Raw genomic sequence first — 14,160 nt, 5'->3', positions numbered from 1 at the left:
CAAATCACCGTCGATCTCGGTGTTTTTTCGTTATTAGAATCGATATGAAACCCACCCCCTCAACCATGTTAGCCGATTCGAATGTTTGACCAACGTAGCCTTGTTATGAATACTTATCACATCACCCGATTGATTCATATAAATCATTCGAGCTACAAATGTCCTTTAATATCTAATTCGCTCTACCTCGGAATAGATATATTTTCATATATGTACCAAAGGGGAATTTTTTATTGATAATTAATTTTGTCCCCCATGGGATCGAACCACCGTCCAGTGGATAGGAAACAAAATCAGAAACGGAAAGTGACGTTATCGAGTCGGCCAACAGAGAGGCTAATAAGTTTATATTGATTTCTGACAATACAAATCACTTCGATCTCGGTGTTCTCGTAATTAGGAATCGATATGAAACAAATGCCTCAAAAAACAATGTTAGCCGATTCGAAACGTTTGACCAACCTAGCCTTGTTATGAATACTTATCACATCACCGTGATTCATATAAAATCATACGAGCTACAAATGTCCGTTAATTTCTAATTCGCTATACCTCGGAATTGATATATTTTTTCATATATGTACCGAAGGGGAATCTTTAGCTGATAATAATTTTTCGTCCCCCATGGGGAGGGGATTGAACCATTGTCCAGTGGATGGGAAATGAAGAAATTAGAATGGACAGTGACGTTATCGAGTCAGCCAACAGAGAGGCTAATAAGTTTATATCGATTCTGACCATTACAAATGACCGTTGATCTTGGTGTTTTCGTAATTAAAATCGATATGAAACCCCCTCAACCAAATGTTTTAGACCAATTCGAAACGTTTGACCAACGTATAGCCTTGTTATGAATTACCTTATCACATCACTGTAATTTATATAAATTATTTGAGCTACAAATGTCCTTTAATATCTAATTCGCTCTACCTCGGAATTTATATATTGTTTTCATATATGTACTGAAGGGGAATTTTTAGTTGATAATAATTTCGTCCCCCCATGGGATTGATCCACCTAATTTTTACCATAGACTCTCCCCACCCAAAGAAAGTTTGAATCAAAATCAGAAATTCAAGAAACCATTTCTAAAAAAAAGGGGTCATAAACCCCTCTTTTCCATACCCCTCATTTATTACAACGTTCAGATTTGAAAGCTATGGCTACCACAAATTTTTTACCCTAGACTCCCTCCACCTAAAAAAGGGGGTCAGTCATAACCACTGTTTTTCACCACACCCTCATCTTTTTTTACGACTTTCGAAGTTGACATCTATATATGTACAAAGTGTGTCTATAGGTACAAATAGGCTCCCCTCAATATGGGGCCCATAAGGCACCCTCAGTAGTAAGGGGGGGGGCAACACCCCCCTGAGAATGGGGGCACGAGGATTTCCCACAATATTAATAGGCAGGAGGCCTAAACTCTTCTGATTTGCTGATCAGGGGAGAAGGGGGTCGTAACCTGCCTACTGCGACCTTGGGAATTGGGGCCCAGAAGGTCAAGAAAAATCTCAAGTTACGTATACCTATGGAATGGTAAAACTACCCGCACAATTAGTGATAGATTGATGTGCTCCTAAAGAATGGGGATCAATAAAGCTGGTTTGCATAGAAAACATTCAATGAATAGAATTAATCTATACATTGAAAATCGTTTCATATAACTCTTTTTTCAAGTGGTCAATGTCACAATTTTCCTCTTCTGTAACCAATGCAGTACTGCAGGAGTGCATGATGTCCCACAAGAAGAGACCATCGATTGGCCGCCGTACTTGTGATGCCCTTCATATGTCACAGACACGTTCTCAGGAAGGACGTGTACATACGCGTCCACACACCATACATAAGGATTCTGGCAAAAATTTTCAATATTTAGATTATGGCTATTGCATTATGTGCAGTTCATATTAGAAAAATCTTTCTGAGAAATGGTAATATCACAAATCCAATATTAATGTTTTTCGATTTTACAGCGACTACAAGTGAAACTGAAGTTACTCTGTTCTGCCGCCAGAAGAGCCCAAACAAGAACAAGGCAGGCAACAACAGGCTGAAACAGCTGAGTAATCTGAAGTACAACCATTCCACCACACGAATAGCCCAAACAGGTAGGCTAAAACGGATGAAGAAACGGAAGCACGCCTTTCCACTGCCAGAGTAGCCCAAACAAGAGCACTAGAGCAAGGCAGGCTGATGCAGCTGGAGAGACAGTTACACATCAGGCTATGGGATAGGACTACATGATCCACATCCAATCGAACTCGAAAGGCGAGATTGAAACCATTGCCTCCGCTGATTTTACATCAACTGCTCAAGGAAGCTCACCCATGGATAAGGAGTTTCATCAAAGGCTATGGAAGTATAACAATTGATTTATAATGAATTCCTTTGGGGCTGACAAGATCTTTATTAAGGCGATGTGTGAAGGAGGCTTCTCTGCCACATTCAAGATGCATGAGTAGTGTTATCACCGTTAGGGTAGCTTACTGCCGATGCCAAACAATGACGGTGACGAAGACCCCACTATGTACAGTTGTACTATTTCATGGGTGGTGGAAATGATGAAGTAAACCGACATTGTCACTAAACTCAGCTAGAAGAAGAAATTGAACTGCAGATAATTATCGATTTGCTAGTCATATTCCATGAAACTCATACATATGTTGTTCCTATAATTATGCATTAGAGTGGATGGAAGAAATGCCCGATCAGTAGGTCATCATAGCCAGCTGGTAAGCATGTATGTCGGTTTCAGTGGCTCCAACAAGTAATGAAGTAGCTCTCATCTTGGTTGGGGAAGAACGTGGGAAGCTTGACATAGGTTTGACTCACTACCACAACAATCTCGAAAATATCAATGACACTTTAAGGTCTTACGACAGCTTACAATACCCATTGATGTTTCCTTATGGGTAGGATGCGTATAATTTTGAAATACAGCAAGTCATTCCCTGTACAGATCAAGAGATAGCGAAGAAAGTTTCACTTATAGATTTCTATGCTTGTCGCATTTTGTCCGTGATGAAGAATTTAATCAGATCTTGTGACTGAAAGAAGTACTCTATCAGTTCACGGTAGATATGTACACCAAAAAATTAGTTGTAATGGTTACTTTACATTCGTCTTAACCAAAAGACACCGTGCACAGAACGATATATTCAACTTCAAGATGTGGTGAACAGAAATGGTAATACTGAAAATATCGGCCGGCAAATCATTCTACCTTCCAGCTTTACTGGCTCGCCGAATACAAGCATCAGTGCACACAGGATGCCATGACCTATGTACATAAGAAACAACATGTTGCTTTCTCCTCAAATCGGTTTTATCTGAAATTGGGACACACACGCACACATAACCAGGTCCACACAGCATACTCACATTGTTTGAATGTTTCTATCATATACCAAAGCACCTAACTTGAAAATATCTAAATATTATATCTACCTAGCCATATCGTTGTACATAATCCTATACACACTAAGGGCGTAGAATTTTGATACTTAGTACTTGCGTATCGCACTGCAAAAATCCATTTCAGATTACATTAAGAGAGAGTTGAGAACCCTCACCCTCGTTCCTATAATCATTAAAGACCTCTGACTGACGAGGTGCTCAGAGCCTTCACCTAAGCATGCCACTGTAGACGGCTGCAGCGAAGAGTCCGGCCATGCCGGGCACGTGGGGAGATATTGTGGGGACCACCAAGTAGGGAAGAATCTGGTCGGGTCGTCTATCCTTCCGGAGGTTAGCGGATCACAGTCGCTGTAGGTCACGTAGGCCACGAGGCCAGAGAAGAGGAATGTCAGCCACAGGACGCATTGACCCACTAAGTAATCAAGAACACAATCTGCAGTGAAAAACATTCAACAATTACAAAATGACGAAGGAATTATCAAGAATTTCTGAACGCCAGCACCCTCAAGTTCAGATGTTGGAAGATCTGCATTGTAATACATTAAAACTTAAAGTATTAACATTCATACTTCTATTAAAAACTAATTCATTATATATAAGTATAATATACATAAATTCATATAATTACTTTAGTAAATTAATTATTTATCACACAATACCACAGGTTTAAAAAATATAGGCCTTGATCAATTTCGACTTTATTTTCCAAGCCATCGATGAGGGACTGATACACCGTATCAGAATCACAATTATACAAGAGACAGAGACAGTACTAAAGAAACATGCACAGCTGTTTGAGACTATAGATCCCCGACTGACATGTCAAGGTAGGAGTGGCCTCAAAACTCATTTCGGTAGAAATCACCTTTCATTCTCAAAGGACAATGCAGATAAACATACACATCATATGAGACCACAAATCCACACCTGACAAATGTCAGGCAGGAGGGACTGGTTAGCTAATTAGTACTGCTATCCATATGCTATGTTTATAAATAGGGTAATCCTTTTTCCATACATCTCCACTGCTTCCCTAAAAATTTTAGCGTTTTAAAAATTGCTTTGATAAGGTAGGATCAAGTTTACACAGGCCTATAGGAGAAAGCATATCAACATTGAGATATTAAAAACTAAAACGAATTTTGAAGATCTATTGAGAAAAAAGGATCCTTAATACCGCTAGAGGGGAAAGATTCCCTACTTGAATATTGTTATGTCACTATGTGATGTGAGGAATAGCGGAATCTTAAATGTAAAAACAACAATGAAATGATATTGCTGATCGAAATAAGCCCTGGGACCGCCAACGCGAGTCATAAATGTGTCGGTAATTTATCAAACAAACACCTGGATAGAAATATGATCAGTGCCTTAGTGTACGGTATTTTTGCTTTATCAACTGGAAGTATGAATAGTTTAAAAGATACGAAAGTACTGTGCAATTTGGAAAAATATAGTGATTTATCTAGCAAAGAAGAGAGCATAGTTTTGGGAGTGATTTATGGAAATATGAAAAAAAGTCAGACACCACAAACTTCCCCAAAAGATTTATGGTCGTCATCAATGAAATGCAAAAGCAGACAAATAAGTTGTTCTTGTACTTCTAAACAGGACTAAGTATATAGAAAACTAAATAGTGCTTTGAGCAATAATAGCACACATAAAGAAATAAAAAATATAACCGTCTGAATAATAGTTTAAATAGGAAAGTGGAAAAGCTAATTACAAGGAAACGAATCGAAACCCTTCAATAATGTTGTGTGTGACCTCCCCATCGCTACCTCCTATCATCAAATCTCAAAGATCAAAGAAAAAAAAACAACACTTACTTCCTGTAAGTCGCCACGTAGCATAATTTCGCCAGTCTTCTCTATAAATAGCTGCAGTATCACCTAACTAAGGCTAAACACAACTCATGGTCTATAAAAAAAATGCCACTTTTATTACCAGACTTAACATAACAACAGAAAAAAACGAATTGAAGAAGTTAAGCGCATGACAGTCCTTACCTCTAGCAGATAAGTATAAAAGGGAAAATTGAATCTATCATCATATTAATATCTGTCATGACGAAAGTCATAGCTCTGTCAAAAAATTCCCTTATCACATGACCATAATCAAATAAATCTGAGGAAAAACAAAGGTCATTTCTTTTAGAAAATCATAAAAATAACTGCATACATGTGGAAAAAAATAAAAGGGTCTTTAGAGTATGAAACTAAAAGCAAACCAAAAGGTGGAAAACTCGTCTCCCAGTCACTTCACAGAATTATGGGCTTCAGACACTGCATATGGAAAATGTTAAATAAAAAATGTTCAATGGAAATCATGAAAAATGGCCACCACCTTCACTCCAACAAAATATGCGCCTTCCACAGGCAGCTGTTCCACACAAGTTATTGCGAGAATCATATACCTATTTGCATGGTACCTCATTATATTGCCCTATCATGACTCTTAGATGCACACTCATACTCGCAAACACAATTGTTCTAAGAAGCTTCTTTCTGTCACCTATTGTGACTTATAAATCACATGACACAGAACCAGGCCAGCTTGCGCCCCAACTCCCCCGCCCCCCCGTACCAGCCTTTCAGATTGTCTACGTAGTTTCTGTGCTTTCCTATAATATATACTAATTGTCCCTGAAATAGCTGCCAAACTCAAATAATTGTTTTCAATAATGACTATTTTACGTTATTATTTAAAGATTTCAAAATGCAACAGTTGCCAAAAATAGCCTTTTTTTCTATGACAGTGACAATATTTAGAATTTTATGGATGTAATGTAACATAAAAATGGTATAAAATTTGTTTTAATTTTTTTTTATTTTACTATTTGAACCTAGGTTTGTTGAGGGCTTACCTTACTAAATACATGGTCCTGTTGAACGAGAGTTTTGGAAATGTTTCTTCACTGTTTTCTCTGAAATTTGGGCACACATAACATTTCCTTACAGTTTTGAAACTATTGACAAATTTCGTTCTTATGAAACATATAATGGCCTCATTTTAAGGTATAATCGTTCTTTCTCATTAAATTAAGAGGTAAATATGAAGCATGATAGTTACCAGTTATTGAATTTTGAACGAAATTCTACGCAGTCATGTTGCATCACTTTTGAACATGGCTGTACGAGTAAAACTGTTGTGGATCTTACAGTCTGGTGAAGTAACAAGTAGATATTCTTAACCTAGTAGCAGGTACGATTTCTAATGTTGATATAAGAAACAATGTGGACCTAATGCATAAATTAATAATGTACAGATTAACAGTGAATCCAGGCTTGCGAGTTTTGATTTGGAATCACTATTCACAGAGGTGTCAACTAATCTGCTGGAGTGTTTATATGAATTATTAGGAACACACTGCTGGAAATCCAATTTCCTAGGAACACTCTAGTTGAACTGAGTAAATTATGTGTAAAAGAATGTAAATTTTAAATTAATAGTTAATTTTACTCACAAAATTTTTTTTATGGCAGTGAAAACGCTCTATCACCAGTGATAAGTAAATTATATATTGAATTTGTTGAAAACAAAACATTTGAAAATGTAATTCCTTTTGCCAAGTTAAACCAATTCGTACAGCTAACCTCATAAGTGATACTACACGATTTCATAGGATTCGTTCAAAATTCACAAATTGGAAACCTAACATGTTCCTTATTTATCTACTGTTTCAATGCAAGAATACGATTGTTGTATACAGTAAGACCATAATATGTTTCATGCGAGTGAAATTTCTCAAACATTTCAAAACAATAAGAAAATATCACATGTTCCACATTTACAAAAGTTTTGTTCAACCATAGCCGGTGCATCAGACTGAAATAAATAAATAAATTTTAAAAAGTCATCTTCAAACATCAGTTTGAATGTTAGATAAAAACGAAATAAAAAAAAATTCATAACATTAATATTGCTTGAAATGCAACCATAAAATATGAAATAGTCCTATTTGATTATTTTTACACCTCAATGCTGAAAAAATGTTAATAAGTAAATGCAGAAGTAGAAATTTGAGTGAGCTGGCTGCACAACATGAACCACCTAGTGTAACATTGGTCTACAACAGAAGTGACAATGGAGTTATTTTGAAACCATTTACTTTTTGTTTGTAGAAGAATATTCCAATTTTCGTTAAAATTAAATGGTTTAAGTTATATTTCTTAACCATTAAAATTTTTTTGGCTTACTAGCAAGTATTCGTCTATGCAGTTATTCTTTTGTTAAAGCCAAGGTTTTTTTCCTAGGCCTAGGTGTGTTAGATTTCTTTAATTACCATAAATAAATTACACTTAGCAATCACATCTCTATATTAAAAATTTCTGGCCATTTCACTTCAAGTTGCCTTATGATATATTATACATCAAAAGCGAGCAGAAAGACTTTTAAGAAACTAATATTTCAATCCAGTTGAAAAAAAAAAACTAATATTCCAAACGCCTTACCATTAATACTAAAATATATTTCGATTAATAGTCATCTTCTCCATCTAATTAAAATCATTGTCATTTTTTATTTCTCAAAGAACAGGTAATCTCTACCAATAAATACTTTAGTAACTAAGATAACATCTCAGGTTTAGATAATTATTTATGCCTATAAATCATTTTACAACATACAGGCAGCTTGAACACAGCCTAAAACTTCAACATTCAAAGAAAACTTGTTGTAATTCATATTCCCATTTTGAAAATGTTGGTATGACTGTTGAACTTATTAAGTCTACTGTTACAATACTTCAGCGGTAGTTATGTTGATCAGCCTGAAGAGTATCTTAAGCACACTGTCATGGACTGCACTGCTAACCTTATCACAATGTGTTGTGAGCTAAGTAAAAAAAAAATTTAAATCACACAGGTGACGAATTATACCAGTGCATAAAAGGAATCATTTACATAAGCATTGGAAAAATAGTGTTATCTGGGAATTCATAAACTTGTAGACATGTATGACATTGGGAATGAATAAAAAAAAAAGTTTAAAACCACTTTTCAAGGTTATGTTGTTTCTGGGATTTTGGGCCGTACAAAAAGAATCATGTTGCCTCCGGTTTGAGCACAGCTGTTCCATTAATTAAATTCATTGTAGAAGTCGTAAAATGATGGACGCTCACCCTTTTTGGATTGCTTCATACAGAGAAGTAGCATCTGTAAACAGTGGTTACAGAAATCTTGCTTATATTTCTTTCTATGCGCGTCTTTATTCCGGTCAAAGCAGCATTCACATCTATAATTTTAAGAGCATTACGTATATGTAGCCCTGAATATATATAAAAAATATATATATAAGATTAGAAGCGACAAAAAAAAACCATACATCAAACCCAAAAAGAACCTTAAAATATAAAAAACAAAAAAACGTGCTTGTAACACCTTGTAATGATAATATGTAAGATATTCCCCCATCTTCAGAATTTTAGTGGTAATGTCGCATTAAAAAAAAACAATGAAACATATACTTATTAAGAACTCTCCCAACAATACAAAAGGGTGTGTATATAAAATTCCATATACGTTTATGACAACTTCTATATTGGCCAAACGGGTAAAGTACTGGAAAAGAGAAGAGAACAACACAGAAAAAGTGTGCGATGTGCATGTGTAAAGAGTGTTATTATTATTATTATTATTTTTTTTTACATGTAGGTGAGGGCAATCATACTATCAACTGCGAAAGGGCAAAAAAGATTATGTATTCTAATAATGTACTGGAAAGGAATAGCATTGAATCTAACTTTATCAAAGAAAGTTATGGCCATTATATAAATATCAGTTAAGGCATGTATAAACATGATCCTTTAATATCAAAAGAAATTTGTACATAATTTAGGCAGCCTGTAGAGAAGTATGAAATAAGTATTATTGTATTTGTAAACACAGTAGAGGGCAGCAGTACTAATGAGGGTTCCACCCACGCCTCCTTGACATCTGTCAGGTGTGGATATTGTAGTCTACTATTGACACCTGTTGGTGGTGGAGGACCTGTAGTCTCAAACGGTTATGTATGTTTGTGAACACTGTATCTGTGGTATATACATTTGTGATTTATAATACTATGTATCAGTCCTTCGTTGATGGCTTGGAAATAAAGTCGGAACTGGTCAGGACCTACATCCAGCCTCTTATCTTTTCAGCTGTAGCAGTATATGATACTGTATATATATATATATATGGTAATATTATAATATATATAATATATATATATAGTATTATTTACATATATATATATATTATATATATATAATATATATATATATATGTGTGTGTGTGTGTGTGTGTGTGTGTGTGTGTGTGGTGGTTTGTGTGTAGTGGGGGGGAGTAGTGTGTTGTTTTATGCATGTACACTCGGCAAGGAAAGTTAAGATACAGTTTTTTTAAATCTTCGGACATATATGGTTCAATAATGCCACACCTAACAACTCTAAAAAGGGGGCGGAGCTTCAAAATTATAGCATTTGTTGCTTTCTAGATTTCTATTAACTTTACTCCATAAAGATTCTGTAGAGGTCCTATAATCATTTATACTTTAATGTAGAATCAGGCTCTATATTATTCGTTAATGTTGGTTTGGTAACTTCAGTTCAGGGTAGAATATCGATCATCCTTTTTTAAAACCTACTGTGAAACCTTATTTATAAGTAATGTTTGACACCAAACTGACGTAAAATTCATACGTAATTGAAGACGGATCTTAAACAATGAGATAAATGGTTTTAAAATTTGGGCAGTACTTGTGGAAATCGTGAGGAACAATACAGTAAAGAATGAAATATTATGACGATAGAGAGAGAGAGAGCGCGCAAGCATAGGCCTATCGATAGAGATACTCAATTCATTATATTTACTTTGAGAGATTAAGTGATAATATTTTTTCAAATGTTTCAAAAGTGGAGAGAGAGAGAGAGAGAGAGAGAGAGAGAGAGAGAGAGAGAGAGAGAGAGAGAGAGCAAGCATAGGCCTATCTATAGAGACACTTGATTCATTATATTTACTTTGAGAGATTGAGTAATGATATTTTTTCAAATATGTTTAAAAAAAGGAGAGAGAGAGAGAGAGAGAGAGAGAGAGAGAGAGAGAGAGAGAGAGAGATGAGCAAAATCTGCTCATGTGAAAGCTTAGGACTATTTAAAACTACTCAATTTCATTATATTTTCTTTGAGAGATTGAGTGGTAATATATATATTTTTAAAGTATGTTTAGAAGTGGAGAGAGAGAAAGAGAGAATTATAGTACTGGTGACGGACTTGTGACGGGGGAAAGGCAGAAGAAAATATAATGAATTAAGTATATCTATCGATAGGCCTATGCTTGCGCGATATATGACTGCCAAGATCGTGCTGCACTATGCTAAATAAAATTCGAATGATCATAATATTCAAGTTAATTCTCTAAGAAATTCATACCCTAATCTTGATTACATTCGACAGTTGCCGTAGGTAGCATTCAAAGATTGTAAAAAGACGTGGAAAATTTTAGACATAGGGTGTGGTCATTCTCGCTCTCTTGATATAGTCTTTACTTTTGAAAATCGGATTTCATCCACAAATCATTCACGAAAAAAGCTGTGTTAAGTAAAAATATTTATTACCACAAATAACTCAATATGTATTGCACAGGCAATTAAAGATCTTTCAGCCTCGCGGCAAAGAACTGCAGTCGTGTAGGGCTGTAGGCTACTACGAACTGCTTTGTAATGGGAGCATATAACCAGAAAATCTTTGAGCTGACATGCTACTTTAACCTTGATTAAGATTTATGTTTAAAGACAGTAGCTTTGTAAACAGCAACTAGCATTCGATCCATGTCAACGCCAAAGTAATCAAAGTGTGAAATCCGTTACGTTAGCCAGTATCCAGCGACTTGCGCTTTCCCGCTCGAAGTTCAAGGGCTCCTCCTCACTTCATAGAAAACGCTCATTGCGAATGCAACTAGATTTGTTCAACCTACCTTAGCCGTCGCAACATTGAGTGCCATTGACGTCAGCTAACTTTAATCGCTTTGGAATACAAACATAAGTTTGTAGAATTTAAAATAATTGCATTCACCACTTACGATGATGTAATATATCCCCATTCATGAAGCAAAACGAGTAAATATTGTCGTCGTGATACATAGTACTAAAATCAGAAATTCACATTTTATCTACCAGATCTCTATGAACGAATCTATCTGAGATATTCAAATTACTTCGGACATATATCGTGTTTTTAAGTATCTGAACGGTTTTGTTTTGCAGTTTTAACTTATATGATATAATTTGTAGTATATTTTCATATTCTAGAGTAAATTTAGCGATAATATGTCTTTTCAGTAAAAACCAATGGGAAATTGGATGAACGAAAGGTAATGAAAACTGTATCTTCAGTTTTCTTGTCGAGTGTACATGATTTGCATCCAAATAGAAATGTACGCATGTAGCGGCTTGTTCACCTGTCTACTGGAGAGAGAAAGTGGCTCTTACCTTTTGGCCTTAGCAAGAGACGGTACAGAGGAGAGCCGCATGTAGCCCATCTGACTGACTCCTAACCTTCCAATCACAGTGTAGAAGCCAAGGACCTGCACAGACCAGAACGTGTATCGTACGTAGGGACTTGGGTCAAAGCTGAAAAATCAGACTCTTGAAATATTTTTGTGCAAATTGCTTCCTTTATTAATGCAGCATATTTTGTAACTTGGAAAACTTTTCTGAAAATCACAATAATTTCTTGTTTTTTTTTATAAATGAAGCACAAATTTCTCGGTGATTTCCCTTCCTATATTATTTCTTTTTCCAAATACATACCAATTTGCATCCTGCAGAGGTCGTCTCTGAGGGTTCTTATTATCAAAAACGTATAAACTAATTGGGTCGATAACGAGTGACAGGCAGTTGGATGCAAAAACAGTGCAGCCTCGAGTGTTTTGGAGCTCCAGAGAAGTTATAAACAGTGAATTCTTCATGATGTTCAAACGAGACAAAAGACATAACATTTCCGACCGCACTGACTGTAACGTCAGTGTACTAAATAGGATATGTACATGAGACATGGGAAAACGCACGCACATCAGAAGCAGGAATAGACTAGCGTGCTTACATTCATACATCCATTAGCATACATAAATTCATACGTCTGTTAGAGCAAATAAATAGAATAAAATCTCTACTGTGGTAATTAATGGGGCAATTATACGACAGACATTCAGTGTGAAACAAGGCCTGAGGAGCCACTCAGAGATCTATCAGATAAGGTCAAGTGGAAGAAAAAGACGTTGAAACCTTGAACAGCGACATTTATTTCAGAGGCTCTGAGAAGGGAAGTGCAGTGCAACACTTAACATTATTGATTAACTTCAACATTACCATTTTTTATTATTGTAATTTCTTTTGCAGATGGATTCGGACTGCCACTACCGAAAATGAATTCTCTTGACATATTTTAGAGAAAGACTGATGGGGGTTATTTGACAGTGAGAATAAGTGGTGATAGTTCTATTCAATATGGTTATGCAGAACAGTAATGATACCTTATGGTTTTGGGATTTTAGATTAATTTTTTTTTTCATTTTCATGTTAGCTATTTTTGGGAAAATAAAGATTCTATTTTTTGTATCATAAGAGTTTGCATTAGCCTAAGATTTAATGACCGATTTCAGTTACCTAGAGAGGGAAGGCAATGGGAACATCGAAGGTTTGTCATTACCAAGTTAGGAATTCTATCTTTTAGTTAAACTGGGTCATTTGAGCTACATAACAAATATATTACATTAATTTTGCTTAGTTAACAAATTAACTCCAAATAACATAAATATGATAATTTATTTCCCCAATTTTCTTACATTAAAGTTAGTTTACCTAAGGTTTTTAATAACTTATCTTAGCACTTATTATTATTATTATTATTATTATTATTATTATTATTATTATTATTATTATTATTATTATTATTATTATTATTATTATTATTAGTTATATGAAAATCAGATAAATAAAACAAGAATAATTAATTAGAATTTATATAGGAATTTATGTGAAATACTATAATACAGGTTGGATTGTATTAGGATAGTATTACATTGCATCTTCGCTTAAGCTTTTGAAGTTCCAACTGCACTACATCCCCAGGGAGGCTGTTCCACAGTTCAAAGGTGAGAGGAATAAAGGTCCTCTGAAACTTAGAAGTTCGACAGCAAGACACATTCACTGAATATTGGTGCTGCTGTTCAGCAAGTCTGGTTGCTCTCGGCAGGAAAAGGAAATCAGGGATCAAATGGGAATATGAAAGAGTCTTGTTAAAATGTAATTTATGGAACATAGCAGACAAGAGACTTAATTTCTTTTTTTTTTTACTTTCGTACTTCAACATGTTAAATATATCTTAGTTTCACCAGACCACTGACCTGATTAACAGCTCTCCTAGGGCTGGCCAGAAAGATTAGATATTTGTACGTGGCTAGGAAGCAATTGGTTAGGGCAATACCTTTGTTATAAGTAATATGCTATCAGTGCTGCTGTTTCAAAGAAATAAAATTAATATGGTTTACATTAGTTAAACTCGTACCACGCATTCCTGGTAAGGCATGTGAAACAACGTAGAAATACGTCATTTTAGCCTTACTTGTATGTGTAGTACCTTCAGTGTCATTCGAGACGCTAACTTAAATAAGAAGTGTTGCTCAAAATCTCTTCTTGAGGCAGCCACTAGGGATATGTTAGTTATATATTATACATTGTTCGTTATGTAATTTACACGTG

At 35.3% G+C, this 14,160-nt stretch overlaps 1 protein-coding gene across 1 annotated transcript in view; it reads right to left on the bottom strand.

The window, feature by feature from the left end:
* LOC135208021 (sodium-coupled monocarboxylate transporter 2-like) overlaps positions 1-14,160 on the bottom strand; it is a 51,433-nt gene that overhangs the window by 36,961 nt on the left and 312 nt on the right. Inside the window, exon 2 of the mRNA XM_064240126.1 lies at positions 11,890-12,030. Coding sequence (XP_064096196.1) covers positions 11,890-12,030 — 141 coding nt within the window. The remainder of the gene's footprint in view (positions 1-11,889; positions 12,031-14,160) is intronic.

Source organism: Macrobrachium nipponense, chromosome 34 (assembly GCF_015104395.2).
Source record: "Macrobrachium nipponense isolate FS-2020 chromosome 34, ASM1510439v2, whole genome shotgun sequence".
In the NCBI taxonomy this organism is placed as follows: domain Eukaryota; kingdom Metazoa; phylum Arthropoda; class Malacostraca; order Decapoda; family Palaemonidae; genus Macrobrachium; species Macrobrachium nipponense.
The sequence above is the reverse complement of the archived record's forward strand: the minus strand, read 5'-3'. Positions and strand labels throughout refer to the sequence as shown.